Source organism: Anopheles moucheti, chromosome 3, assembly GCF_943734755.1.
Source record: "Anopheles moucheti chromosome 3, idAnoMoucSN_F20_07, whole genome shotgun sequence".
Lineage (NCBI taxonomy): Eukaryota > Metazoa > Arthropoda > Insecta > Diptera > Culicidae > Anopheles > Anopheles moucheti.
In genome coordinates this window covers 16,678,133-16,704,037 of record NC_069141.1, presented here as the reverse complement: position 1 = coordinate 16,704,037, position 25,905 = coordinate 16,678,133, and the positions used below count along the sequence as shown (strand labels likewise).

At 43.2% G+C, this 25,905-nt stretch overlaps 2 protein-coding genes across 2 annotated transcripts in view; one reads left to right on the top strand and one right to left on the bottom strand.

The window, feature by feature from the left end:
• Positions 1 to 25,905, bottom strand: part of LOC128303547 (uncharacterized) — a 114,022-nt gene that overhangs the window by 57,111 nt on the left and 31,006 nt on the right. The gene's annotated exons all lie outside the window — the stretch shown is intronic.
• Positions 1,583 to 25,831, top strand: LOC128303548 (uncharacterized). Its single transcript, XM_053040532.1, has 12 exons — positions 1,583 to 1,646; positions 4,062 to 4,366; positions 4,847 to 5,019; positions 5,301 to 5,363; positions 6,395 to 6,535; positions 6,713 to 6,842; positions 9,044 to 9,177; positions 10,733 to 10,877; positions 13,848 to 14,113; positions 18,499 to 18,591; positions 19,427 to 19,562; positions 25,265 to 25,831. Exons 1-12 carry the CDS (start codon positions 1,583 to 1,585, stop codon positions 25,829 to 25,831), a joined length of 2,217 nt encoding a protein of 738 aa, XP_052896492.1.

Below are 25,905 nucleotides of genomic sequence, written 5' to 3'. Positions count from 1 at the left end.
CTCTACACTGTGGAAGCTTTTCAACGCGTTACGGCCTGGGCGAAGGAAAAAAGGAAAGGAAAACACAGGAAAACAAAACAAAACATAAACATCCAGCGCATTCTTCACTTTACACACAAACTCTAATTACTTCCAGTGCCCATTGACGTTCGAGCGGACGAGTTTTGCTCGTCACATTAATTAGCCGGTCGATGTTTTGCGACCGGAAAGCGCAAAACTTTGAGCTTGGTCCGAACCGACTAGTTAGTCCAGCGGTGAGCTCAGTGGCGTGACAAGCGAACTTTTACCAGGCGGCGCTTAGTATCTTGATACAAAACGAGCGGTGTCATTTTTTCATTGCGCGACCGCTTCAGCCTAACCGGAACAGGAAACGCAACAACCCTTCAGCGGAAGTTGAAGAATTTTGACGTGGTGCAAAAGCATCCTTCGGATGGGATCAAAGGTTCGCGAGATCCAAGTTGCCGTTGCGTTTTCCCCTGACCTAAAAGCGCTCAGTAACGGTCCGGGCGCGGCACGAAGGTTGAAGCGAAACTTCGCAGAGAACGTACCGCGTTACCACAAAAGCGTTGTGCGGATCGGAACAAGTTTATCGTTTTCCGTTTGTGTGGTGCAAAAAGTGAAACAAACTGTTCGGTGCTGAAAGTGTGATCCCTACTGTGTGCGGCGGCTGTTGAGCGACCCTCAAGGAAGATGTGATGAGAAGGATCACATACCGCCTTGCTGCATGTTCGGAAAATTAACCGATGTACTCGCGTTTTGTACAACCACCGATTTCAACGCCAACTTTTCGGGAAAAGTTTTTCCCCGTTCGTTCGTACGCATGCTGTGTTCGCAAACGCGCAACACTTTCCATTCGCCTTTTATTTGCCGTGCCGATTGCGCATGGGGTTGGTTTTACGCGGAAAGAAATGTGGTGTGCGTGTGTGTGTATGTGCGTGAAAAACAGTTAAGAATTAATTGTTCACTTTGATGTTTCCGAGGGGAATTTAGGATAATTTAATTGTTACCTGCATTTTTTTTACCACATTTAACAACGTGCGAACGTGGAAAAATGTGCCACAAGGTGCGTGAAATACAAGCGTGATAACTTTCCACATCTCGTGGGCACCTTGGCTGGGGGGGGGGGGGGGGGGGAGGAAATATGGAAAACCTTTTAAGAAATGTTGTCTTTCTACACAGAGAAAACGGTTTAATTGCGTAAAGAAAGTTTCAAAAAACAAATCGTTGTTTCTAATTTGTTCCGTTTTTTTGGTGTTTGTGTTTTACAATCGATAGCAAGTGAAGTTTTGCGTGAAATTCGGTGTAAAATCTTGCTCTTATTGCGCGTAAGCTTGTGTGCTACAGTCCTACCAACAGCCGAACACACCTGTGATGTTACTATTGTGTCACCGAAGATTGTATGCCCAGTGATCCTGAGTGTACCTGTACGGTAAACAGGGAATGCACTCATCGGTGCAGGCAATAAGCGGATTAAACTCTTAACCCTCACAGCACGACACCATCAGCCCTCCGGATCTCGTTGCGAATCGTTCGCAAAACTTTTCCCCACGGGTAAAAGGGTTTTTTGCATGCGGCCTGAACGATGCCTGGAGTGGTGTTTCTTGTTTGTGTTCCGACGGCAAATTATGAAAGGACGTTAATTAACGGTAAGAATGGTTAGCCCATACGTCTTATGCTTATGCTTCATCCTCACCTATGTTGGCTTGGGCAATTGATGGTTCAGGTGACCCACCGGGGAAACATGCACGAAAGGGTTCCGTTGTGTGCGGGTTCCTGTTTTCTTTTGTCGGTGTTAAATATGTGCTCAACGCAAATGAATGGCAACCTTTGCTCGTGAGTTCGGATGGTGGGGTTTTGTGGAGCGAGAAGCAACAAAAAATAAAGGAGCGGTTGAGCAACCTTTCAAACATCTTCATTAACAGGATCAAAGCTTGTTGGCACGAGCCTTCCGTTTAATGGGCTTTGTAAAGATATCCTGTGTTCCATGGAAGAATTTTCGGATTTATGTTTATTTTTTGGTTCATAGAATACAATATTGATGTTTGAGTTGCTAAATTTAATGTACTCAATGATTTGCTCGAAGTCGTTCAATTCAAATCATCAAAAGAAATGTAAAAATTGGAAAAGTTTCTTTTCAAACACTGTCAATAAAATTCTTCGGAACTTTGGTGTGATTCTGAACTGAAAAGAAGTAAAAGATTCTGCATATCTTATCACTTTCACTAAAAATATTTTAACAAACTGGCTGGAAAAGAATGAGATAGAAAGGATAATACAATCCACCGTAGAATTCGGTACCTGTTGGCAGATTTTGAATGCATCGTTTAGTTCAGAAATGATGAGCGAATCGTGCAGCCAAATATTTCAAAGGAAGATTCAGCACCGAAAACTGGGATTCCTCCCCATAGTGCATAGTGATTACTTCCTGATGGTGTGCTTCCGGGCATAACAGAGCCTGCAACAGTCAAATGACCTTACTTTTTGTACTGGATTCGCAAGAACAGCAAAGAAGCTGCATCCGACAGATAGTGGACGGAACGTTGACTACATCTGGTGAATAGAAATGAACCTGGGAATTGTGGCGAAACGTTGCCTGTATGGGAACGAACGGAAAAAAACTAACCCCCGGTTTGCACCCCCGGAAGCCGGAAGCTTGATTGTGTTTGGCTATGGCCGTGTGGTAGAGTGGAAAAATAAAATTCCTTTCCGTCATCAATCGGCGAATGCAGCTCCCGAGCGAACAACAGAACTGGCGTGGCCGCTGTAGGTAAATATCGTTCACCTGCTGCCTTTATCTTGCATACCACCGCGGCCTAACTTGTTTCGCGGTACGCCGGATAAGTTCTGTCTTTTCGGTGCGGGTTTAGTCGCTAGTTTCCCTTTCATGCATTTCGAACTTAATCGGAAAAGCTAAATTTTTTTTGTTCATTTGTTCTTGGACTAGTTTTTTTTTTTTTTGGGGGCCATTTGATTCGGTGCCGCTTATTTGAGACGAGCTTTTGGTCCGATGCCGGAGGGATTGAAAACTGGGAAGCGAGAAGCAACGAAAAGTGCAAATCGAAAAAGGAGAAGAAGAAGAAAAAAAAACACGCACAGAAATAGAAATCATCCAACCAACTATTACATCCGCAGAAAGGTAAAGAAAGCAGAAGCGCCATGAAAGGAATAGTGCCATAAGGGTGCACTTCGTGCTCGGCAAAGCGGAAACATTCTTCGCTACCGAGGGCACTGGGTTGGGTAAATATTTGCAGATGAGTTTTGCTCCACTGCTGAATGCGATGGTGCGACGGGGATGAGTGAAAACAAATCGCCCATCCGCCAACCCCGCAAGGATGTTCCGCATTGCCATCCGACCGGGGGAGTCGAATCGAGTCTTCGTTGAGTGCAGCGAAGGACGAAATGGCATTGTTAATGGATGCACCCACCAGAAATGGGGAATTGATAGCGAATGCAGCGTGATTCGGGTTCCGTGGTGGAGTGTTGGATGAATGGTATCTGGCGGAAAAGTTGCTCCAAATTGTTTCAAAAATGCTACAAAAGTATTGGTTCTTTTTATTGGTTTATTGGTTAAGATTTACCAAAATAGAAATAACTTTTCCCAATTTGCTTTTAAGTCTTATGTACTCTATCAAGTAATCAAATTGGTTGTTTAGGGATAACAAATTGGTCTTGCAATTGGAAAAATGACGAACAGTCAGAACCAATATCATTTAATAGAGTATTTAAATTATACCTAAGTTGTCTTTTAGTTTCTTACTTCAACATTCTTAAGTATCTACCCAAACTCAAGGTCGTGGGTCAGTTTTTGGACTGTATCAATAGGAACTGGGTAAAACATGATAAGTAGACAAAGATTTAAAGGAACAGGCTGTTAAACCTGTGTCTCAATCTCATCAAGTTTAACAAACTAATTGTTTGTGTCGTATGTTTGAAGTTTTTTAATTTACATAACGCTCATATACATCATCAGCTGATGCAGTACATCCCCTAAATACTACCACGCTGTACTAATGACAAAAACGTAATACATCTCGCCCAAAATTGTGCTTCCTTCCCGATAGGCTTAAATTATGCGCCAAATAATGAACAGCTGCCTCCACCGGTATCGTCCCACCAACCGCCACGTAATCTTAATATAAATCTCCCGGAAAATGTGCCCCACGGGCCAAGAGGTCCGCGAACGCACAACAACCCAGCGGACAGTGCAGCCGGAAATGCAGTCCTTCGGCTTGAGGTTGAGCTGCGTGACAAACACGCCGTACAGGGACGTCGTACGGCAAACAAAGCGAAACCACCCAAACCACCGTACGGAGCGAACGCGCTAAAAGCACCAACGAACGATGGTGGATCGGCACCGCTCGAAAAGGTAAGTTCCGAACGCTGGACACAGCTCGCAAAACAAACACAAACCGTTTATCAAGCTGCTGTTAGCGTGTGACGCTGTGGGCACCCAAGCGTCGACCGCAACGGTGAGGATTTTCCGTGAAAAAACTGCCCGAACTGCCAACACTGTCCTTCATTAACGGTTCTGGAACGGTGCACGCGGACGTGGCCGCACGGATGGACGATATAAATCTTTGCCACATCCTGGTCGTGTTCGGTTGGAAATCGGTCGGTCGATGTTTTCGTAGGCGACAAAGTTCGCCCGTTTGTTTGCATTGGCGAAGAAGGGGTTTGTTTTCAGTGGAGCTTTGCCTTAACCCGAGCGTTGTGGTTGTAAGAGGCACATTCTCAAGCGGTAACTACTTGCTGGGGAAATGCTTCTCGCATGAAACTATTTAGGGCAAAAGGCGAAACATTTACAAGTAAAATAAACAAAATGTGACAAGGATTTTACTTTCGCTAGGTATTGGACGAGTTACTCAAGAAGCTAGAGGTTGAGCGCGTCATTTGGCACCCGGATAAGGAGGGTCAGTACTATCAGGTTGTGTTCCCTCTGGCAGCTGGTGATCCATGCGAAACAACACTTCACTGTCTAACAGAGCTAGGAATCGGTATTAAGTGCAACTCCAGCGTAAGGTAATTTGTATAAAACTGTCCTAGAACAATCATTTTCCAAGTCCTTAACTCGATTCTATTAGGCTTTGATTTGCAGCGCCAAAAAGTATGCAATATAGTCATTTATTACTTGTCTTTATATTGCATACTGTCAGGCGTCTATCGCTATAAATTCCTTATTCGAGTCACGGAAATTATTTGATATATAAATAAAACTGTATATAAATATAGTCTAAAAATCTGTGATACCGTTATTTGAATTTTCATGTGATTTTTCATCATATTCCATCTTTTGTTTTCAGCGTTCTGCCTTGCAGTGTCAGCTTCGATGGTTCCAACGATACCAGCAACGAAGATGAATACGGGTACGGATTCTTCCCTCTCTTCATGTCCACTGTGCTTTATACCCTGTCCATATTTTCCTCAACTTTCCCGACCGAACATTAAAGGTTTCCCGTTTTGGACACTATCCAGTCGCTGACTATTATTCAAATGAAGAAGAATAGCGACTTGCGCTCGGTGCTAGAAATTGTTCTGCGTATTTTACGCTCTCTTTTCTCTTAGATGTCTCCGAACGCTACGGACTGCTTTGGTTCTGTTACTTTTGCACTCTTTACTTGTTACTTGCCACTTTTTACTGGCAAAAGCTTTTTGTTTCAGTAAAACGACTCGTCGCCATGTGTTTTTTTTTTCGTTTGTTTTATATGTCTTTTTTTAGATGTACTGCTACTTAGTTCTTTCTTCGCCTGCAGTCTGTGTGTTTCATTTTTGTTCTTCCCAACCGTCGACGTCGTTATTGTCGATGTGCATTTGCATAATTTGATTAGGTTCACGTACACCGTACATTGCAACGTGCATACAGGAAGAAGCAAGATTTTGCACAAAAAAGAACATGAAATTGAACAAAAAAAAAAACAGCTGAAACAAAGGGTGTATAGCGTTGAATTCAATATTCTTGATCCACACACCTATTAAATATGTGAACAAAAGAAAGAGCGCGTTCTCCATCGACTGGATGCTGGGCGTTAGATATCAGAGCATAGACGTTTCCCATATCGGTGACTTGGTGAATATTAATTCTCTTATTTATTTGGATGAAGTAAAGCCTTACGCTATAGTTAATCCTACGGGGAGAAAGTAACAAGGATCACGAGGCCAACGAGTTGACTTTTAATTAAACCTTCTCTTGCTGCTGTTGAGCGGATTTTGACGTTTGTCCTAGCGTCGGCTAGCGTAAAGGGATTAAACGCTCAGTCATCGGTCGATAATTAAATGTCTTTTAAGTTAGTGGGCGATTCTCGGTAGCGGAAGTCCGATGAACGACAGTTGGATGACGCTTAATTAAACGTTCAAACATGTGTGTGTGTGTGGGATGGTTCATTCTCTTTTCCAACAGGGACGAATGTGAGGAAAACTCCAAGTGGAACAACTTTGTCGACTCGATCCGCTCGAAGCTCACGGTGAAGCAAGTGGTCGATGGTGTGCGGGCCGGTGGTTCACTATCGTTCGACTACTTGCTGCTCATCGTCACGGCAGAGTAAGTACAGATGGGTTCCATAACGCTAAAGCACCACCGCAAAACACCTTCCGGGCAGGGTGAGCGCAAAGCAAAATGGTTTCCGTCACAAAACACTTTGCTTCGCTGGATCGTACACTGTGTGGCACATCTTCATTTAGCGTACATTTTGTTTTCTCTCCTTTCGCTTCGATGCAGCTCACTTGCCGCCTTAGGACTGGTGGAAAATAATGCACCAAACATTGTGGCCGCGATGCTGGTTTCACCGCTGATGGGTCCGGTAATGTCGATTACCTTCGGAACGATCATAGCCGACCGCGAGCTGGTGGTAAGTCTGTCGTGTTTCGTGTTAACCAAACGATCACCTTAATGCTTTTTTGTCGCTAGATTCGAGAACGTGTTTTTGGGTAGATGAAATTTTCGATTTTAAGAGCTTTACAGCATACAAGGTTATGCTTTTAGTGTGTGATGGTGAAACTATGAGTAACTATGTTTCGTGATCGTTGAACTGAAAGTCAATCTGAAATGTGAATGTGTGGTTGGAGTTAACTATTTCTCAAGCAAAAAATAATTATGATCGTTGTATGAATTTTCAGTTAAATGCATCACACCACCCCGAACTGTTTCTTTTTTAATAAATTCACAACGTAAACTATGCTCATCGTTGTGTAGTTATTAAACTCGGACTGAAATACAGTTTTAGTAGATAAAAAATTGTAAAATATCGCGTGCTGAACTTCCACGAAAGCTGCAATAAATTTATCCATCGCTTGGCATTTTCAAAATACTCAATTCCAAAGCAGGCTACAAAACAAAAAAAAAAGTATGCGTTCTCCATGGAAAATCCACCACTAAAAACTCACCAGTTTCTATCACCCGTGGAGCGAACTGCGCGAGCACATGAAGTCATGGTGAAAGTTCACATTCATAAAGCCGACTTTTTGATACGGAACGAAGTGAAAAAAAAATGCACGTGCACATACCAACCAAAACACACACACACAAAAAACTTATTCCGCAATAAAAACCACACCAGGGCGCGGCGTTGCTGAGCAGAACAGAAAAGAACAAAATTTTCTGCGGTTCTCAGGTGTGCTCAGTCGATGAAAATTTAAATTAAAACATTTTCATTCAAAGCGATGGCTGGCCACGCTTTAGTTGCGGAGGCAGGATATGGGCTGAACGGTGAGATGGAAAGTTTCCCTCGCGGTCACCGCAGAAGCTTGAAAGCAAAATGGCAGAAAGGGAGTAGTTTAAAAATTAATTGCCTCGCAGTTCGAGAGTGTGAAACTGGCCTGTCGGTTTTCGGCAAGGGGGAACTATATTTTGCACACTTTCGAACGAAACGGTGCTGTACCCTTGGAATCGAATATACGCTGTGTGAAACGAGATGAGTATGAGATGATACGCCCCGCGCAAGATTATTGAATCTTTGCTGTGTGAAAATGCCACTTGAAGTGATATCTTTCTGAACTCATGAAATTATTGTTTAATTGCTTTATGAGCGCTTCTGGAAGTTATGGTCTTTGAATCCTATCTAAGCTATGCGTTTTTTTTGTTAAAGGCAATGATTAAGTATTATATGACTGTTAAGCCTTTTATTGTACTCCATTCATAAATCTTACGCCTAGGCGATGATGCCATAGTGAATGGCGACATAGTCGACATTGGGAGTTTGTCTTTGATCTTCGAAGTAACAGAAGTCGCAAGAAAAGATTATTAGACGGCATAAAACTAATTTAAAAGTAGGAAAGGTTTACTTCGATCAGTATAAACTAGTTTTGATAATCTTCCCTATTTTAAGTAACACCTTGCATACCTTTAGGCGTAATCGCCAGATGTACTATTCAGCATAGTGACATGTATGCAAAATACTACAGTATTTTTTTTAAACTACAATTTTCAACACGTAATAAACATGTAGAAATTCTTAAAAGTATTAAAAAAAATATATACTAAGATACTTTACTAAGAACTAAGATTATTGAAATTGTTCTACGAATATTTTTGGTGCCTTCAAATAAACGGATTAAATTACAGTTTAGTTCCTTCCTTTATATCTATAATTTATTTGCTAGTACGATTGACTATTTAAAAAGACCGATGTGCGAAACTATTTTTCCAGAATATCCAAGTAGGCTTCTCAAACACGTCACATGAAAATCGGCAAAAAAATAGAAACGAGTCTTGTTGAACGATGGTAAATTGAATGTCAAAAAAGCAAACAACACATTCATCACCCAGTCAGATCCTGGGATATCGGACAGATGGGTCAAATTGTGATTAATACCGTGTGTGTTTGTGTGTGTGTGGGTCTGTGTGAGTGGTTATCTGTCTCTTCGCATACCAATCATTCCGTCCTAGCGACTGGCACATGCTGTGCAGTACGAATTTGCTGTAAAATATTTACCCAGCCTACATTTCCACATTGCTAATTGATATCCACGGAACGAACCATTTTGTTCCACGTTTTTAATATTGTTTTCTCTCTTGTTTTCCCCACTCTTCCGTATTCGGGTGTGTTTGCAGAAGGTTGGCTTTACAGCGCTCGCACTCGGTATGTTCATCTCGATACTGTTTGGATTCATTTTCGGGCTCATACTTGGCACCACCGAGATGCCGTGGGGTTTCGGCGATTTCCCAACGGAGGAAATGAAGGGCCGGTAAGTGTGTGTGTGTGTGTATGTGTTGTTTATCTGTGCTTGTGATTTTTTCTCATTTCGCTTTTCATCAGCGTATCCGCATGCATTTATGTGCCCGATTCCACATGTCTCGTTCGCCCCGGGAAGTGTACGGTGTATAGTGGAGCATGTCGGCTGTTGATAATGAATTACAAATTCATCGTACCGGTAAAACGCTCTAAAAATTGCCCCAAAAAATACATGAAGGCGGTAAAAAGCAACTTGATAATAAAACACAGGGAAATGAAAATAATGAACGAAACCTCCAATTGGTTGTTAAATATTCGTAAAACAGCAGAAATCACGGACATCATACCATCACCCCCTATCCGGTGGGTATTTTGGAATGAATTAATTAAAGCAAAATATAGCACACACTTATCGGAGGAGTTTTCCCGCCCGCTATGGCAGGGAAGCTTTTTGCTGTTTTCTCTTCCACTTCGCCACAGTATCGAACATTGTAGCGAGGGCAGATTTTTGCCGGAAACCGAAACCCCACCGGAAATGAACTAGAGAACGGTGGAATTTGTATGCGGTGGATACATTACGCCATACCGAAATGGTAATATCCATACAACAGCACGGTTGCCTCCCACTTATACATCGCTCCCCTGCCCTGCCTTTCTCTCGATCGCACACCAAATGTGTTGATTTTTCTCCCCAAAATCCCACTTCATAGGTTTCCGTGCGGTTTTGATGGTGTTTCGGTTAGAAAATGGAAAATAAATAACACACCGTGGGATATTCCACCGACGCTGGACGATTGATCACGGTGGTGCGGGCTGTTGTGTGGTTTCCACTTAAACTCACACGATGCAATGCTACTTTAGATTTTCCCTTTTTTTGTTTTATTGTAACATTGTAGCCTACTACACATCCAACGTGCACGGTGGTAATTGTGTAGTAACGAAGTGGGAAATTAAATTAGAAACATGCATGATTTCGGTTAGATTAAGTGGTACGGTTTGGTTTGAAGCATATTGTGATGTTCGATAATGGTTCAATGATTAACAAATTGATTTTGTTTGGTTTAGATTAATTGATCGTAACGTTGCGGTTGAAATGACCACGGGGAATTAAAGGCAGTGGATTGGAATGAACATTTTAAAATTTCCACCGTTGAAGTTATTTTGTGTTTTTATGTAAATTACTTAATTTATCTCTTGATCTTTTATGTTAAATAATGTCATCTCTCTGCACCAGTTTGATGTTTTTTTAATGAAATGTTTAACAATTAGATGATGCTATGGGTATGTTCCGTCCATTTGTGCAAATAAGCGCCTGACAGTATGCAATTGGTGTTTGGATGTTTGTTTGTACAACTGATTATTAGATCGTCGACTTATTTGAACAAATATTTAGAAAGTCAATTTTCCAAACTTCCATAAGGATGACAAGTTGTTCCAATACCAGTAATTTATTACATTTCAGGATTTAAATTCTTCCAGGAGTTATGAATTCCTGTTACTATGAATTGTATGTTACTAATTGATTAACTTAACTTAACCTCTTTGTTGTATTTCCCAATTCTACCTAGTGGCAATGCACGCTCCCTGTGGATGGGTATACTCTGGGCGTTAACATCCGGTAGCGGTGTAGCGGTGGCATTGCTTCAAGGTTCGGCCGGACCATTGATAGGTGTTGCAATTTCCGCTTCGTTGCTGCCACCGGTCGTGAACTGTGTAAGTATGAACACAATCAAACGAAGCCATTCGGTTCCACCTTTGTGCAATTGCTTTCACGAACTACCGTGAATGGGACTAAACTTTGCTACGGTGCCACGCACACGCTTGGCAACACTTCCAACACGCACGCACACACAATAATGATGCTCCATTTCCGTTACAAACATGTGTCGCTGTGTGGCCTCTCTACTCAACACGTGAATTGGCAACCGATTACACGATTCGGTACTGTCCAGGATCAAAAGCACCAAATCCTACAGCCGGCAAAAGCCCCCGCAAAAGCATACCGAACATGCCGCCGTAGGGCGCCGTTGTGTGCACCGTTCATCGAATGGATTGGTTTCGCTAGACATCGATGTGATATTGATAGAACGATGCGCATTTAGCGGGTGCGTTCCGAAAGACCTCTTTCGGTGCATCCTGTCATTAGGGATGAACAATACAGCATAGAGGGTTCGTTAAAATGTTCCAGCCTCAAGCGGTGCAATTGAATTGCGAACTTTTGCTGCTCACAGCTGCAAACGTTCGGTGAGCTTCGAATGGCCTCGAGGTGTTAATAGATTCATTAGGGATTATGAGATTTGAGCACCGCCAATACTGGTGGGTTCCGCGTACTGGAACAACCATTCCCGTGAAGGTTATTATCAATCGAAATGAGCATCTGAATGGCGTGGAGGGATCAGGAATAAATATGATACATCATCAATGTTCTGCTAACTATAGCTGGAGTTCTGGGAACAATATGATTATATATTTATTTTCTGTGGAATTAATCAATACAAAGGTTCCAAAAAAGCGTTTTATCGCCGAAATCTTAATACCGAGAGCGAAAAGGCCTGCCTACTATGTCTGTTTTTTACTTACGTGTGTTTCAGGAATTTTCACACACGTTATACCTTCCTGATAGATTTCTCGACGAATGAAATATTACATCTCAAAAATCTATTTATTAGTTTTCAACCAAATCATCACTAATATGCTTCAAATGAATTAATTTGATTAAATATCATCAAAACAGACGTTTTCTCGAGGAAAACATTCTGTGCGTACCGAAACGCTGTTTTAATTATTTGTATAAAAAATCCGTCTACTAAGATTGAATTCATTAGCAAATGTGAATTTCAAGGACATTTGATTGCTATTTGCCCCTAGAGGTTATTTTTTCTGTGTAGAACGCCGACAATCGACAGCTTTTCACCTAAATGATTCTCGTTTTCCTCAAATCTAACGCCACTTCTTCCGCCGCACAGGACGCTAGTAACGAGCCGGACGACGGAAGCAATTATACAAAAATCATTACAATAAAGGCACGACGGAAAATATTACGATTCTTTAGCACACCATTACCGGCCCGGGCAAACCCTCGATGTTTTCCCTGCTTGTCCGTTGGGGAAACTTTGTTAGATTACACTAGCCGTCCCAGCTAAGGGCTTAGCATTGGGAGCAGGCGGTGGGTGAATATTGTAATCGGCCTTCCACCGAACGGCCTTCAAGGGCTTCAAGGTCGAACGATAGGGCTGTCCACCGCCGCCAAGCACCAGGCAGGCATTTAGTTTTATATCCTCGTTTTAATGGCCGTTTCACGGGTATTTCCCTTGCCGGCGCGGTTTCCGCTGATTGTTCTGCTGAAAGTTTCTGCTGGATCGAATCCAACGACTTCCGGCAGAGGAGCATCAGCTTTGCTGAGGACCACCTCGCCGTTATCATCATCATCATAATCATCACCTTAGGTTGTGAGTGAACGGATTCTGTTCAAACGCGTTGGCGACATTAAATTGTGTCTATTCGGTGCGCTTTCTACCGCGGTGATGCGACAATAGATTGATCTAACCAAACTCGAATGCAACGTTCCGAAAAGCAACGGAACCGGACGTTGATAACATGCCGGCTACACTCCCTCGGCTGAAGGGGTTGAAAGCGGATGCCAACCAGCATCCTGAGTGATGATCCTGTTTTAGTAAGCCTCAACTACGATACATCGCGAGCAGATTTCGCTGCAAAATAGGCAGGAAGTGTGCTTCTGACCTTGCTTTTATGGCACGTTCCCCGGCATGTCCCCGGACAGATACACACTGCAGCCGGAACAGTGTGCCAGTGTATGGCAACATTAATTTTATGACCATAGTTTTGTATCTCTTGCTCTCTTGACTTATGCTAGCGACCGCTATCCTTCCGTTCCCTGGGTGGATCGTAAAGTTTTATCGGCGTGTAAAGACCATCCCTCGGTTTGCGTGCGAATGAGTTCGGGTGCGTTCGACTGGAAAGTGGCGTGTGGCAAAGTGAGCCGTTTGGATGGGAAGTTTAAAGGCAGGGCCGCTCTGAAGACTGACCCGTTCGCGAGAGTGGTGGAAAAGTTAAACACTCATCCATTCCTGTCAATATGTTCGCACAAGGCATGTTCACAACATTGGAGATTTGTTTTCCACTAAGACCGACGCTTTTTGTTTGCAGTGGCAGTGCTGGCAGTGCGTGTTATTAGTTTGAAGTATTGTTTACACTATGGAATTGTTTATGTTCGTAGCCGCCAGTTGTTTATGACGAGAATGTACGTGGTCATATTCTCTTCTATAGTATTGAAAGACCTGACGTATTTGTTGCAAGTGTTCATCCGTTTACAAAGCTTTCCTCATAGTATACAGCTGTGGAATGAGTAAATAATCAAATGAAGTACGTCATTTGCATAACGCTAGGCGCTTTGTGATAAAAATAGGTTGAGAGGTCAATGCAACACATATGGTAAATAAGTTTCAGTGAGTCTCGTAAAACTTAAAAGTAAAAGCTTACAAAGTTTTCGTTCTGTAAGTAGTTTTCGGTGGAATTTTCCGATTAGTTTCATGATTTCAATTATTGTTTTTTTTGTCTCTATAATGTAGTCGAGCTATAACTACACCCAATAATATCATCTCTGCTATCTATTCAGTGACTTACACAGAAACACATTTTTCCCCCATTACTGCACCTGCACAGGGACTGTTCTGGGCACTAGCCTGCATTTGGCTCATATACAAGGAGGAAGACATCAAGATGCCGCACCTGAAGGGTGAACCGTACAGTGGTAACTCTAGCTACGAATTCATCTACACCAATTACATCCCCACGGAGTTCCTAATTAATGGCATCGTTTCCGGTCTGCTGACGGTGATCAACGTTATTTGCATCTTTATTACCGCCATCGTCGTGCTAAAGATTAAGGAGGTAGCGGCCCCGTACACCTCCAGTCCGGATCTGCGCCGGTAAGTACAGTGAGCGTAGGAAGAGAGAATCTCGTTTAAAAGTTTTGTATTTCATTTGATCCTTCCTTCTGGTCACTGCCATTGTCACCGTGGCGATCGGTTTACCGCTGGACAGCAGATTATTTACGTTTGCATATCTGATGCTGTGCTGCTGGTCTACAGGAATTATAATCACTGTTTTGTGATGTTGTTCGTGTATGGAAAATTTCCGGTTATCCTACGCAATTGATTTATAATTTTTAATATAGTTTTCAATCATTTACGATACGTATTTTGAACAATTACCTTTTGGAATAATTATGGAAAAATGTGTTTTTTTTATTAAACACATTTTTATTATTTATTTATTTAACTTTATGTTTCAAACATTTCAAAACATATTCAGAACATCAAAAATGGGTGCTGACTTGGTTTCATAAAAACATGGTTACTATGTTTTGTTTTTTGTTTTAGTTTAACTGTCACTGTACGTGCACCTGTGTGGGACCATATTCGCTCCTTAAATAAAAAACTTCCAAATCGAACAAATGGTACACAGTCTATGCGAATGACTACAGTGCAGCAGGTGCATTTATCCGCCTAGTTCATTGTTAAATGGCATAGAACGAGTTGTTGTGTGTTACGTGAGATAGTTTCGAACGGCGCTTGGGCATTGGGGATTCTAGGCAACAACGAAAAAAGAAAAGCAAAAACAAACGCACTAACACTTCCCGCAATCAACCAAACGACACGAGATGAAAAACTAATGGGTGTAAAATAATTGGCTCACTCGATGTGCCTTTGGCAGCTTTGGTTGCACGTTGCACCGTATTTCCAGAGAATGGAGCATTTCAACACGCTCGATCCTGAATGTGTTTGCAGTGAAAGGGACTCGACATGTTGGTGCTGATCGGTTTTTGTGTGTCTGTCTGTTAAGTCTCTGCTATCGTTTTGTGCACAATTATTGCTTTCCGTTGAAAATTGAATATTCGCAAATTGCCCGTAGGCAGCATGCAGATGCACACTGTACCTGGGATCGGCTTACATATTTTGGCTTCTCAATGATGATTTAGTTTGATAGTTTCTGTGCAAATGTTGCAAATAACCTTCACTAGTAATAGCAACACACCAGTCTGGCGGCATTGGAAATTTTATAATTTAAACCAATTACAAAACAAAAAAAAAAACTGATTACAATATTGTGTAACAATTTTCAAACCAGTCTAATGAACACAGTGCGTTTAGAAGGCAATGAGTGTTGAGAGCAGTATATAACAAGCAAAAACATTCCCTAACCGGGATGATTCCATAGCACTAGAGAAAAACTAATTTTCGTTTGTTTTCACAACGATAATCGCATGTAATACTTTTCTGTAGTTATAAAAACAACCCGTGACACACACCGGCAAAACCAAGCAAGGTGCTATGAAGCTTATACGGAGGTGGAGATTACCGGGCAGAATCAACACAGAAACAGCTTTTTTTTCGTTTGTATTTCACCGCTTTTTGTTGTGTTTTGTTTTAAATCCTACGGGGTGGATGAGGATTTTGCTCTGCGCTCGGAAAATCATAACCGACCGGGCCACATTTATAAATGTGTTCATAATATTCTCCTTTTTCTGTTTGAGCGGTTGAACAGCGGCGGCCACCGTTTAGTGGGAGGCAATGAAGTCGGAAAAGTCGACCGTCTGCTGTCTGTTGTTTTAAGCGCCATGTTTTGTGGTGAAACGTTTGTGATGGAAATTAATGTACACTTTTTGCTCACAGTTGTGCTGTTACTTGCTGAGGTAGGATAGAGTTAAGGTTAAATTTGCAGAAAAAAAAACTTTCTGTACGTGTGAATTATACTGGTTTTACATTTGTTTGTGGTTTACATTGGTTGTTTGGTTAGAACATTCAAAACACAACGCTGCTTTATGCTTTGAGCCCGTACAGTTTTGTTTTTAAATATGACTAGTTTAACAAAATATTGCTTCAGTCATTATCAACATGGAGGAAACCTCATAAATGATTCTGTCTATTTCGTATATCAGTACTACTATATGCTATATAATATAACTGCACCCTAATACTTAAGCTGGAAACAGATTGCTATGAACTGTTCAGCAAACATTTTTCGGAAACTCAGTATAATAGTTGTCTATCTTAAATGGAAGAGAAAATTTTAAAACGTCCTTCTACTCCTTTTTCATGATATGGCGCTTATCTTATCGCGTCCATTTTTTCTGCCTTTAAATGTCATGTTTGAAGCTGCCCGATGAAGGCTAAAAAGAAAAAAAACTAGATAACAAGGTCCTGAGGCAGTGTTGCCAAACATGTATTAAATTATTTTAAATAATTAACATCATCTGCTGGACTCATTTGACTTCGTTTTTTGTATGAAAAGAGCCCTGTATTATATATTTCTTATAATAAATTAATATAAATTACCTGCTGTGCCAAAGATTGGCACATTTGTGAATTTATAGCTAGACTGATAATGAGAACTATTTGTTCTGAGAGAGATAAAAAGAGAGAGAGAGAGAGATCTTCTCACTAGACAATATTACTGCATAATCTACGCTGACTTGATATCAAAACCCACAAAATGCAAAAGTAAAAACACTTTCATTCGAACGAATAAGCAGAGTGATAAATAATCCTTAAATAACCACTTAAACGCCCCGTCTATTATTCGTTCGTCAGTGTGTACTTGTGGAAATGGAAGTATAAGAGTTAGTGAGTCGTCCTCCAAACAAACCGAGGATGGAAAGAAAAACCAAACGTTAGAAATCGATGTTATGCTGGCCGGGAATGTTTGAACCCTTTAGGAGTCACAACACGCCCAAACCGGAAAGGACGAAACGGATATGCCCATTTTTCCAACGCCCACCTTTTCGGTGTCGCTCGAGCAGGGAATATTTTTACATTCAACTAGATCAGAACTTATCGTGCAGCTTTCCCTGGCGCGAACGTGTGAGATGGGAAAGCACTGCTCGGCACCGGTTGTACTTCCTGGAACGGTTCGAGTGGTTTGCTGGGCACGGCATGGAAATGAGCAAACGTACCGCAGTGTGGAGGTACGGTTTGACATGTTTATGAAACCCTTGGCCATGAGTTGAGCCACCGCTGGGCTGGTGAAGCATGCACTGGATCAGATACCCGTGATGCCGTCCCGATGCGATGTTTCGAGGTTGGTAATGGGCTCCAAATGAAACGATGCTCAAAATTAGACATGCTAAAGCGGGACCTGAGCGGACAAGCTGCCGTTCTGGGATGGGACGCTTAAGCTTCCCATCTTGATGTCAGTAGATCGTTGCTTGCAGGCACCTTGCTGTTGCCCTTACCACCTTATCCTGTCTGCATTGTTAGAGCGCAAAGTTTTTCCACCAAAGAGAGCCACCAATTTCCCCGTTACACGATGGTTCACCGTGGATAACAAACGGGCTACACATCACTAAACGAACGCCGTTGCGTTGGTGTATTCATTGTGGACCAAAGGTTAACAGCTCCCATACACACAAACACACACACGCGCACGCGGGCTGTACTTCTGCGAAAGGAAATTGGAAAAATCAACACCGCGGTACCGGGCTTCCGGAGGTCACAAAACCGGTGCTTTTCGCTAAACTTTAATATTTATGATTGTTTTCCACCGAAAACCCCGGGCCCCTTCGTAATCCCAATAAGATGTAATACACTATGCAGGTGGCGTGCGGTGGAGAACATATTTTTTGGTGAAGAAGTGTGTTTGAATAAATTTCCCACACTCCACACTGACAGCTCAGTGGCTCGGGCTCGGTGCGAAACTTCCCACACCCTTCCATTCGTTGCTGCCAGTTCCCGTGGGAATGGTGGCGTAAATTTGCATAAATAAATGTCAATTGCGGACGTAAGCGGTTTCCGCGTGTCCGCTGCTTTGGCTGCTATTTTTTTTTTGCCACCGAGAAAATGAAAGCCGAAACAGGTACGCCTGGTGTGGAAACAGCTTGCCAGTGACGCCGTCCAGTCGATCTTCCAACCATCCGGCGAAGGTTAATAGAGCGCGGAAAGAATGTTCCGTAATTGGTGTTTACGGTGGACGGAACGGAAACTAAATTGACTTAATGATTTAAAACGAAAAGCCCGAACGGAGAAGCAGCTGTACGCGAAGAAACGCGACAGAATATGCTGCTTTTAATTAAAACGATCATTTGTCAGCAATCGACGTTCGGGGAATATACTTTCCCACTCGCTTGAAAAACGGTGAGGACCGGACTGTAAGGAAAACAAATATGCCATATCGATAGCGAAATCAATTTAAAATTCTTAGTGAATGTAATTATCTTTTCACTGGTACGAAACATTTTTTAAAATGCTTTACGCACTAACTGTCTAGGAAGTTGTTCGCTCATTGATGTAGCATATTTTGATTGTTTTATTCGCAGATTTTGGGAAACGGACATTCGCACCGCACGCACTGCAAACCGTACCACGATACGCCGCAACCGTGGTGGTGGTGAGGCGGACATCATGTCAACGTAAGTATTTTACAGCGCTCTTACATACTGCTTACTACACTTTAAGTAGGCTGTGCTTTCGCACCGAGCTTCCCAACGCTTCCAGGCACTGTGTAACCCACCCCATTGAGATTGTTTGTAATAATATTTCCACCGAATGTACCCGACCGAGCTGGCCATTTACAGCGCGAAAAACAAACAGAAGTCTGTTAAGTTCTCTTACAATTTCCCGCTAAATGCTCGTTAGCAGCGTAACAAGGGTTGCCAGCGTTGCGCGCGTGTACTCGCGCTCCAAATAGCGTCAAATGAAAAATCACTTGCAAACGCTCTCACACTCACTCCGCCGATCAGTTTGATGAAATGCCGGTTCCACCGCACCGCACCGGAGAAAAGTCCTCGAAAAGCGATAAAAAAGTTACAACAGCGCCCGAGGAGTCATATTTGAAAAGTTAATAAATATTTGCAATCGTTCGCTACAATTTCTCGAGTGTTCCACCGGGTTTGCCGGTTCCAGAGGTGGGACGAGGTGGGTTCGTGCGCGGTTCATAAGCGATGAAATGGCGGTCAATGCAGCTGTTACGGTCCATCGTTCGAAGACAGTGAGCAGCCAGAGCGGTGAGCACTTTCCCCCTGTTGAAAGTTATTTGTCGGTTCGATTTTCACCGACAACTTCAACAACTGAGCGGACGGACCATCGCTGAACATCCAGGACAAATACTTTCCCCGGGTGCCAGGGGTTTTCCGGGTCTTACACTTCTTCAATTTGATTTATTTCGGATTTTTGCCGCTGCTGTTCTTTAAACTTCCCTTCTTTTCTCCCCCTTTCCGGTATCTCCACCGCCGTCCACACCCCCAGCTATGCCGAGCTGGAAAATGACCCGAAGGCACGGAATCTGGAGAATGCACTCGAGCAGGCCCTGAAGGAAGCCGTCGACGATGACACCTATCGAAAGGTCAAGCGGATGAGCTATTCGAGCAATGCAGCCGGTGAGGTAAGTCTAACGCCACTGTCAGTCGCCGGATTTTTCGAGGGCACGTTTTTCCGTCCGTACCGTCCCGTGGGTGAGAGTGAAATTAAGCTGCCACACCTTGTTCCACGTCGCCATCTGTGCCGTGTGATCAGGTGGCGATTCTTTCGGAGATAAATTCCAAAGTTGGCTTCTTGCATGGAGCCGAAGTTGGTCATCGAACGGTGAAGAATGTGTTGGGACCGTGACCTGGAACCGATACGGATCGAACACGGCCCGGGATGGCTTAAGTACGGGCGTACGGGCTCGAACGTACTGCAGTAGAGCGATTTATCGCTGTCGCAAAACTCGGGTCCGAGGGGTGGTGGGTTTTTGGGCGGTTCTTCTGTGTCGGAAGAATAATGCTGGTATCGATGAACTCTTGGGAAAGGGATCAGGTTTTACCAGCGCTATGACGTATAGCGGTGAAGTATCGGTGATTAAAGAAAGGTGCCCGAACCAGATGGAGTGGAGTGTGTTGCAGGTGTTTGGGCTTTAGAAAGCGTGGCAATGTCGAGCAGGAGGATACTGTTTTTATCACTTCTGAGTGTGCATGTTAAAGCCTGAGGACGCCTAAATTTATGTAATTTATAAGTTGACCATAAAACAATGATATGTTATGTATTCAAAACTAATTTTTTGTATCTTTTTAGTTAATTTCGTTGCTGGGGAAATTATAAAACAATCATATAGAAAAATTTATGTTTCTTACTCACAAAAAACCCTGTCTTCTAGCTAAACGCCTAAAGGTATGCAATTATATTTTGAAAAGACAGTCTTTCAGAACAAGGGTGAAACCTTTTCAGTATGGTCAACTTACGTGGAGCTTAATATCTAAACAAAATCTATTAAATATGCATAAATAATGAAAAAAATATAGTTTTTTTCGTTGTATATTTTTAGCCATTGTGAAGATGATTATGGAATTTTGCTCAATATTTGCCAACATTTGTAAATTAATACAGCCAACGTCAAATTCACTCATGAAGCAAGAATTTCTGAACAATATTAGTAATAAATATAGCTTAAATTATATTAGCTCTTCCTAAAACATTCCCAATTCCGACTAAACCACGTTAAGACCCATTTCAAGGAGCGTGCAAAGTTAATAATACTTCTTCACGTCCCATCGCTCGTAGCGAGCCAAATGAAACAATACTTCACATATCTCATACAAACAATCCTTCCAGCCGGAAGTGGAAGGGCAAATTCTATTATTCTGCAATCAAGTCAGTGCAGGATCGCAGACATCTTCCACCGTACAAAACAATCTTCTGCCGCTTTGCTACCGTGGACTTTTCGTCCGTAGGTGGTTTAAATCGGTGTAGCTCTCGTAATGATAAACCCTCCGGAGGATGTAACAAAAAAGAAGTGGTAAGCCATGTAGGGGGCAACTGTGGTTTGTTGGCACCGTGGAGCACAAAACGGGCCGGCACTTGTTATGCAGATTTGCCCGTGCAGTGTTGTTCGCCTCCTAAGCCGAGGGAACCGATTGGCAACCCGCACGTAACCGGACGCGCAGCTGCTGTACAAATGATCGGCCATCATACCACTCGCTGGGTTGGATCGTTCCACCCCCCTTTCTCACTTTTTTCTCTCTCTCTCTCTCCTCACAGCAAGTCCGTGATTTATGTCCGCACCTAGGGCCGCGGAAAATTGCCCCACCCGAAACCGGCAACGAACGGTGGCGGTTCATGTTTAGCTTCGTTTGTCATTTTTCATGCTTTTCACTCTCAACTGATAAATGTTGATTTTGGCTTTTCCATGCTTTGTTGACGGCCAGTGGAGGCTAAGGTTGGCGAGGATCGGGTTTACCCGAGGCCCGTCCCCGTGTGTTTGTCTGTCGTGTTTGGTTTAGCTTGGCCGTGGCCGTGTGTGTGTGTTTGAGAGTACATTGTTGCTTATGGGTGGTAGCATAAGTCATGGGCCACACAAAAATATACACACCCCTGCTGGAGCAATACCGGACCCGATGTGCTGCGAGCGTTGCATGCTTGCGGATCTATCTCTTCGGGTGAAGAAAACATCATCTCGCTTGCATCAAGTGGGGCTGTGCTGTGTTGAGTTTTATTTTTAACCTCGAGTGCATGGAGGTAAAATGGGTACAGCAAACCGGGCTTGGAAAATTAAGATGGTACCAGCGCATGCCGCGGTGGGTAGGGCACACGAATCGCTACACAAAAGCTTATGCTGCAGGGTTCCGCCAGAGGATCTTTATCGTTGGTCGGTGGTTTGGTCTTGCTTTTTTTGTTCGCTTTTATGGCGATGTTTCAACATGCAACATAAATAGCACCGTTGTGCGATACACGAACCGTATAGTACGGTGCTGCTCCCAACGGAAAGGAATATTAAATTCTTTCGAAAAATATGCTGTCATATATACTAATGATATGTATCACTATCCATTACTCTTCTTTCTCCAATACGGCGCCAAGCAAATAAAGCAAACGAGTCACGAGTTGCAGTTTGTGCATCATTAACTGCACTAAACACTATGTCTGTCATGTTGCAAAACTATTTCGGTTAACGTCTTGTTTCATTACGTTATAAGGTTTTTTATTCTGTTTAAGAGCACTCAGCTCAGTTTGTCCGTCTCGTTAGCATTATTACGTCTAGGTTCATGCCGTGTGTATTGCCTTGGCATATTCCTGTATTCTGTTACTTTCCCCCTCCTCCCTACTTATACCAGTGCAGATTCTTCCTAGTTAACATTTCATATTTCTGCCAGTGGCTGTCAAGTCGTTAGAATGTTTTCCCATTACTTGCCCGTCGTGCAGGATCTCGTAAGCTCGCATTTGGGGTGGGTTTTAGCTGCCTGAATTCCATGCAATTTTGTGTCGCTTGTTGGGGAATAATAATGAGGGAAAGCGTTCCGCTTCATGTGTGATTTTCTTTTTGCCCTGCAAAAGATTTTCCTGTGTGTTAGTGGGTAGCGTGTTACAGGCCAGCGATGGCGCCAAGCACAATTTGGATCATTTTTTTCCCTGTGAATGCGACAATTTCTGGCGTATTTTTGTGGCCGACACATTCGAAAGCGCTAAATGTCTTACACATGGTACCGGTTGACACTTGGGGAAGCTTTTTGAACTGCTAAACATTACTGCAAGCTTACAAGTGTGAAATAATATTTGACAGCTGCCACGGCTAATGTAAGGTGACGGGGAGAGAATAATTTTCACGACACAGGGACATCGTTCATCGGGGAATGTCTACTGATTCGTATCTATTTTGAAGGTTTTATGAGTATTTCTGGGGAAGTGGACGTTGCGATGCTTTACTTTGCACCAGTGAACAACTGTCATTTGTGTTGCTGCTGCTGCTGTAGATCATTTCTCTTGCTGCGATGCTTTATCTCATATCAATCTCTACGCAGTCTATGCGATAACGGCCTACCATCTGCGGATGGAATATTATCCACCAGCAACAAATGTTACGCACAGCAAGAAAACAGGAATCAATATAAATAAAAGCTAGCAACATAATCCGTTTTAGCTGAAACATAAAAACCTTCGAGACTTTCAAACACGCAAGCTTTTGACGACCAAAAAAAAAAGACCGAGAGAAGAAACTAAAACAGCGTTGAACCGTGAGATGAATTTAAATGGCACACATTTCATTTCATCTGCAGAACCGCTTCGGCATTGTGCTTCGTTTTTTTTGGGGGGTTTTGAAAATTTCACTTTGCGACATTTGACTTGGCGCCACACAGGAAACAAACACACACGCGTACGTGTAGGACAATACGACAGAAGCAGAGCTGGCTTCGTACGAGTTTTCGGGAAGCATTACAAAAACAAAAAACCAGGGGGCCAGTGAAGGCATATTTAAAAAGCACGCTCGATGTGTCCTGTAAACGATTTTCGCTATCGTGGGAATCAACGAAAAGGGTGGCACAAGGGTGGCAAATGCTCCAACCGGGGTGGTTTCTTTTTGGCAGTTATATATGTGACAGGCACAGGGGTGCATGAGTTTGAAAAGTTGGACAGTTGTCTTGTCACGTGTACGCGCGTGAAGGACGAACGTATCAAGGACATCCCGTTTGCGCGAACCCGCGAACCCGTGGAATGGTGACGAATGATGCATTTTAATATGGTACCTTGATACCGGTTTGGTATTCGTTTACATAGTCACGCACCGCAGCAGTCTACATTTGGCACGTGCTGTTCGAGAAGTGATAATTTGTTAAACAAAGCTGCTGATTTAACTGCCATTGACTAGCGTTTTTTTAGTTGTGTGGTAAGCTATAATTGTTTAAAAAAAATAAAATTAAATAATATTATGTTTGTATAACGTACAAGCAACTAGAATAACATTAGTTAAATTAGAACGATACAAAACGATAACGATAGACGATACGACGATAAACGAACGAAAAAACTACAAACAGCAACGATTTCAAATAAGTTTTCCCTATCGGAACGTATCAACTGCTTTACTTGCTCTACTCGCGATTAAACGCCTAAAGTTATGCAATTCGAATTTCAGTGCTGCACTTCGGAAACCGATTTAAAAGCTCTCTCTACAAACCGTTTATAACAAGTTGTGTCATGCTAGGAAACGATCAATTCCTTCAATATTTAAACGCAAATATCACAACCTCTTGATTTTCGCTTCATTGTAGCAATGTAAGTGAATAAATTGACTCCAATGAGAAGGGTGTGCAGCTCCTTTAATTAATGGGATTTAAAATCAAGTTGCAATTCAAAACCGTTAAAAATAAAGCAATATCTGCTCTCCAACGCCTTTTTTTCCCGTGCTGCAATCAGGCCTGATTTTAGTGGAAGCGTATCAGTTACGCGGAGATTATGTTCATGCTTAACTGAGTCCCTTGTTCCACGCGCCCCAACTGCAGGTCAAACTGCCTGAACCCTATCCATCGCACGAACCTATCGTCTATCGGCAATGTGTATGGTGGCAATATGGTTGTGCCGCGCAGAGCCACTTCCACTCCCGGGTCGCGTTTTATGAACAAGGATAATTAAGCCCCGAGTTTGAGTGAAAATTTAATTAGCTTTCAATCCAGCGGCGAACACCGCTTGCTTCCATCGAACCTCAGCATCCCATTTCTTTGGATGTGCATAATAAAATGGGTAGGCCGGGTGGATTTTGTGACAGTTGCGGGGGGGGGGGGGGGGGGGGGGGGGGGGCGGGGCGGTAAAGCGGGACCGGGTGTGGCAGAAAATGTGTTATCATACGCTTTTTCCGGCGTTTTTGTTTGTAGTGTTCGACCTATCATTAAACCTGCACCAGGTGTGTGCTTTGTTGATTAGAGGGCAGGATAATCGTGGTGGCGTGTTTTGGGATGCAATAACACGCTGATCGTGTGTGAATAGAAATTAATTGCAGTAGGTCACTGATGACCGTCGCCATTGGCCGTACTCCCTCGTGCGAGTGTTTCAACGGTGCGTACTTCTAGCCTCGTATCATCATCGGCAATATTGATGGAAACAATACCGAAAACTTGAAACGAGAGTAATTAAAAATGGGATACTAAGCTTCCTCGGCAAGCATTCACCGCTAATCAAATATTCCATTTGATTCGCTGGTCTGAATCAGGTTGAATATATTCCAGATTTTATAATATGTTAATGATGTTAACTGAAGTTCTTTCTGCATGTAACTTTTCAACAGCTCTTCACACTGTTACCGTTCCAATATTAAAAGTCGCATTTTTTTTTTGTTTCCAGATTGCCGAGCGCCTGTTTGGGCACGGTTCCGGTTCCGGGGCGTCGGGAGTGTCCAACAATGGAGGGCAAATTGGAAATCCCATGGCAACCGCCGTCGGTTCCAACACGAAGACGACGGCCGACTTGAAGCTGCTGGAGAAACTCGTCAGCTCACTGCTGGAAACGCACAACAGTTCCGCAAGTGATGGCCGCACCGAAGGACTGCACCGAAGCGGATCCGTACTCGGGCGCTTCCGTCCCATGTCGCGCTCGTTCCGCTCGACAGGTTCGCTGCGAAGACGCAACGAAAGCACGGTCGGTGCTTCCGGTGTTGCGGGAGGCGGTGGAACGGGCGTGCCCGGCGGTGAGGGAGCGATGCCAACTATTCAGGAATCTGGCACCGACCAGCGTAGCAGCGATGGCCGGGGACGACGAAATTCCTGGAACGAGCGTGCCGGCGGTAATGTGCGGCGGGTGCTGAACTCCATCGCTAATGCACCGCACCGGTTCAGCCAGTCGCTGAGTGGTGGCGGACCACTTCAGGATAACGACGAGGAGCGCAGTAATTTGACGCAGAACATTCTTTGACGGGGTTGCGACAAAGTTAATAAGGATAATGGGCATCACCGGAAGGAACTGCTCCACGTGAGGGTCTTATTAGG

Excerpts from the sequence above, each read along its gene's own strand:
- LOC128303548 (XM_053040532.1), top strand. The coding sequence starts at position 1,583 with ATGCCTGGAGTGGTGTTTCTTGTTTGTGTTCCGACGGCAAATTATGAA. Across the intron at positions 6,843-9,043 it reads TAGCCGACCGCGAGCTGGTG|AAGGTTGGCTTTACAGCGCT; the intron begins GTAAGTCTGTCG and ends GTGTGTTTGCAG. Across the intron at positions 10,878-13,847 it reads TGCCACCGGTCGTGAACTGT|GGACTGTTCTGGGCACTAGC; the intron begins GTAAGTATGAAC and ends GCACCTGCACAG.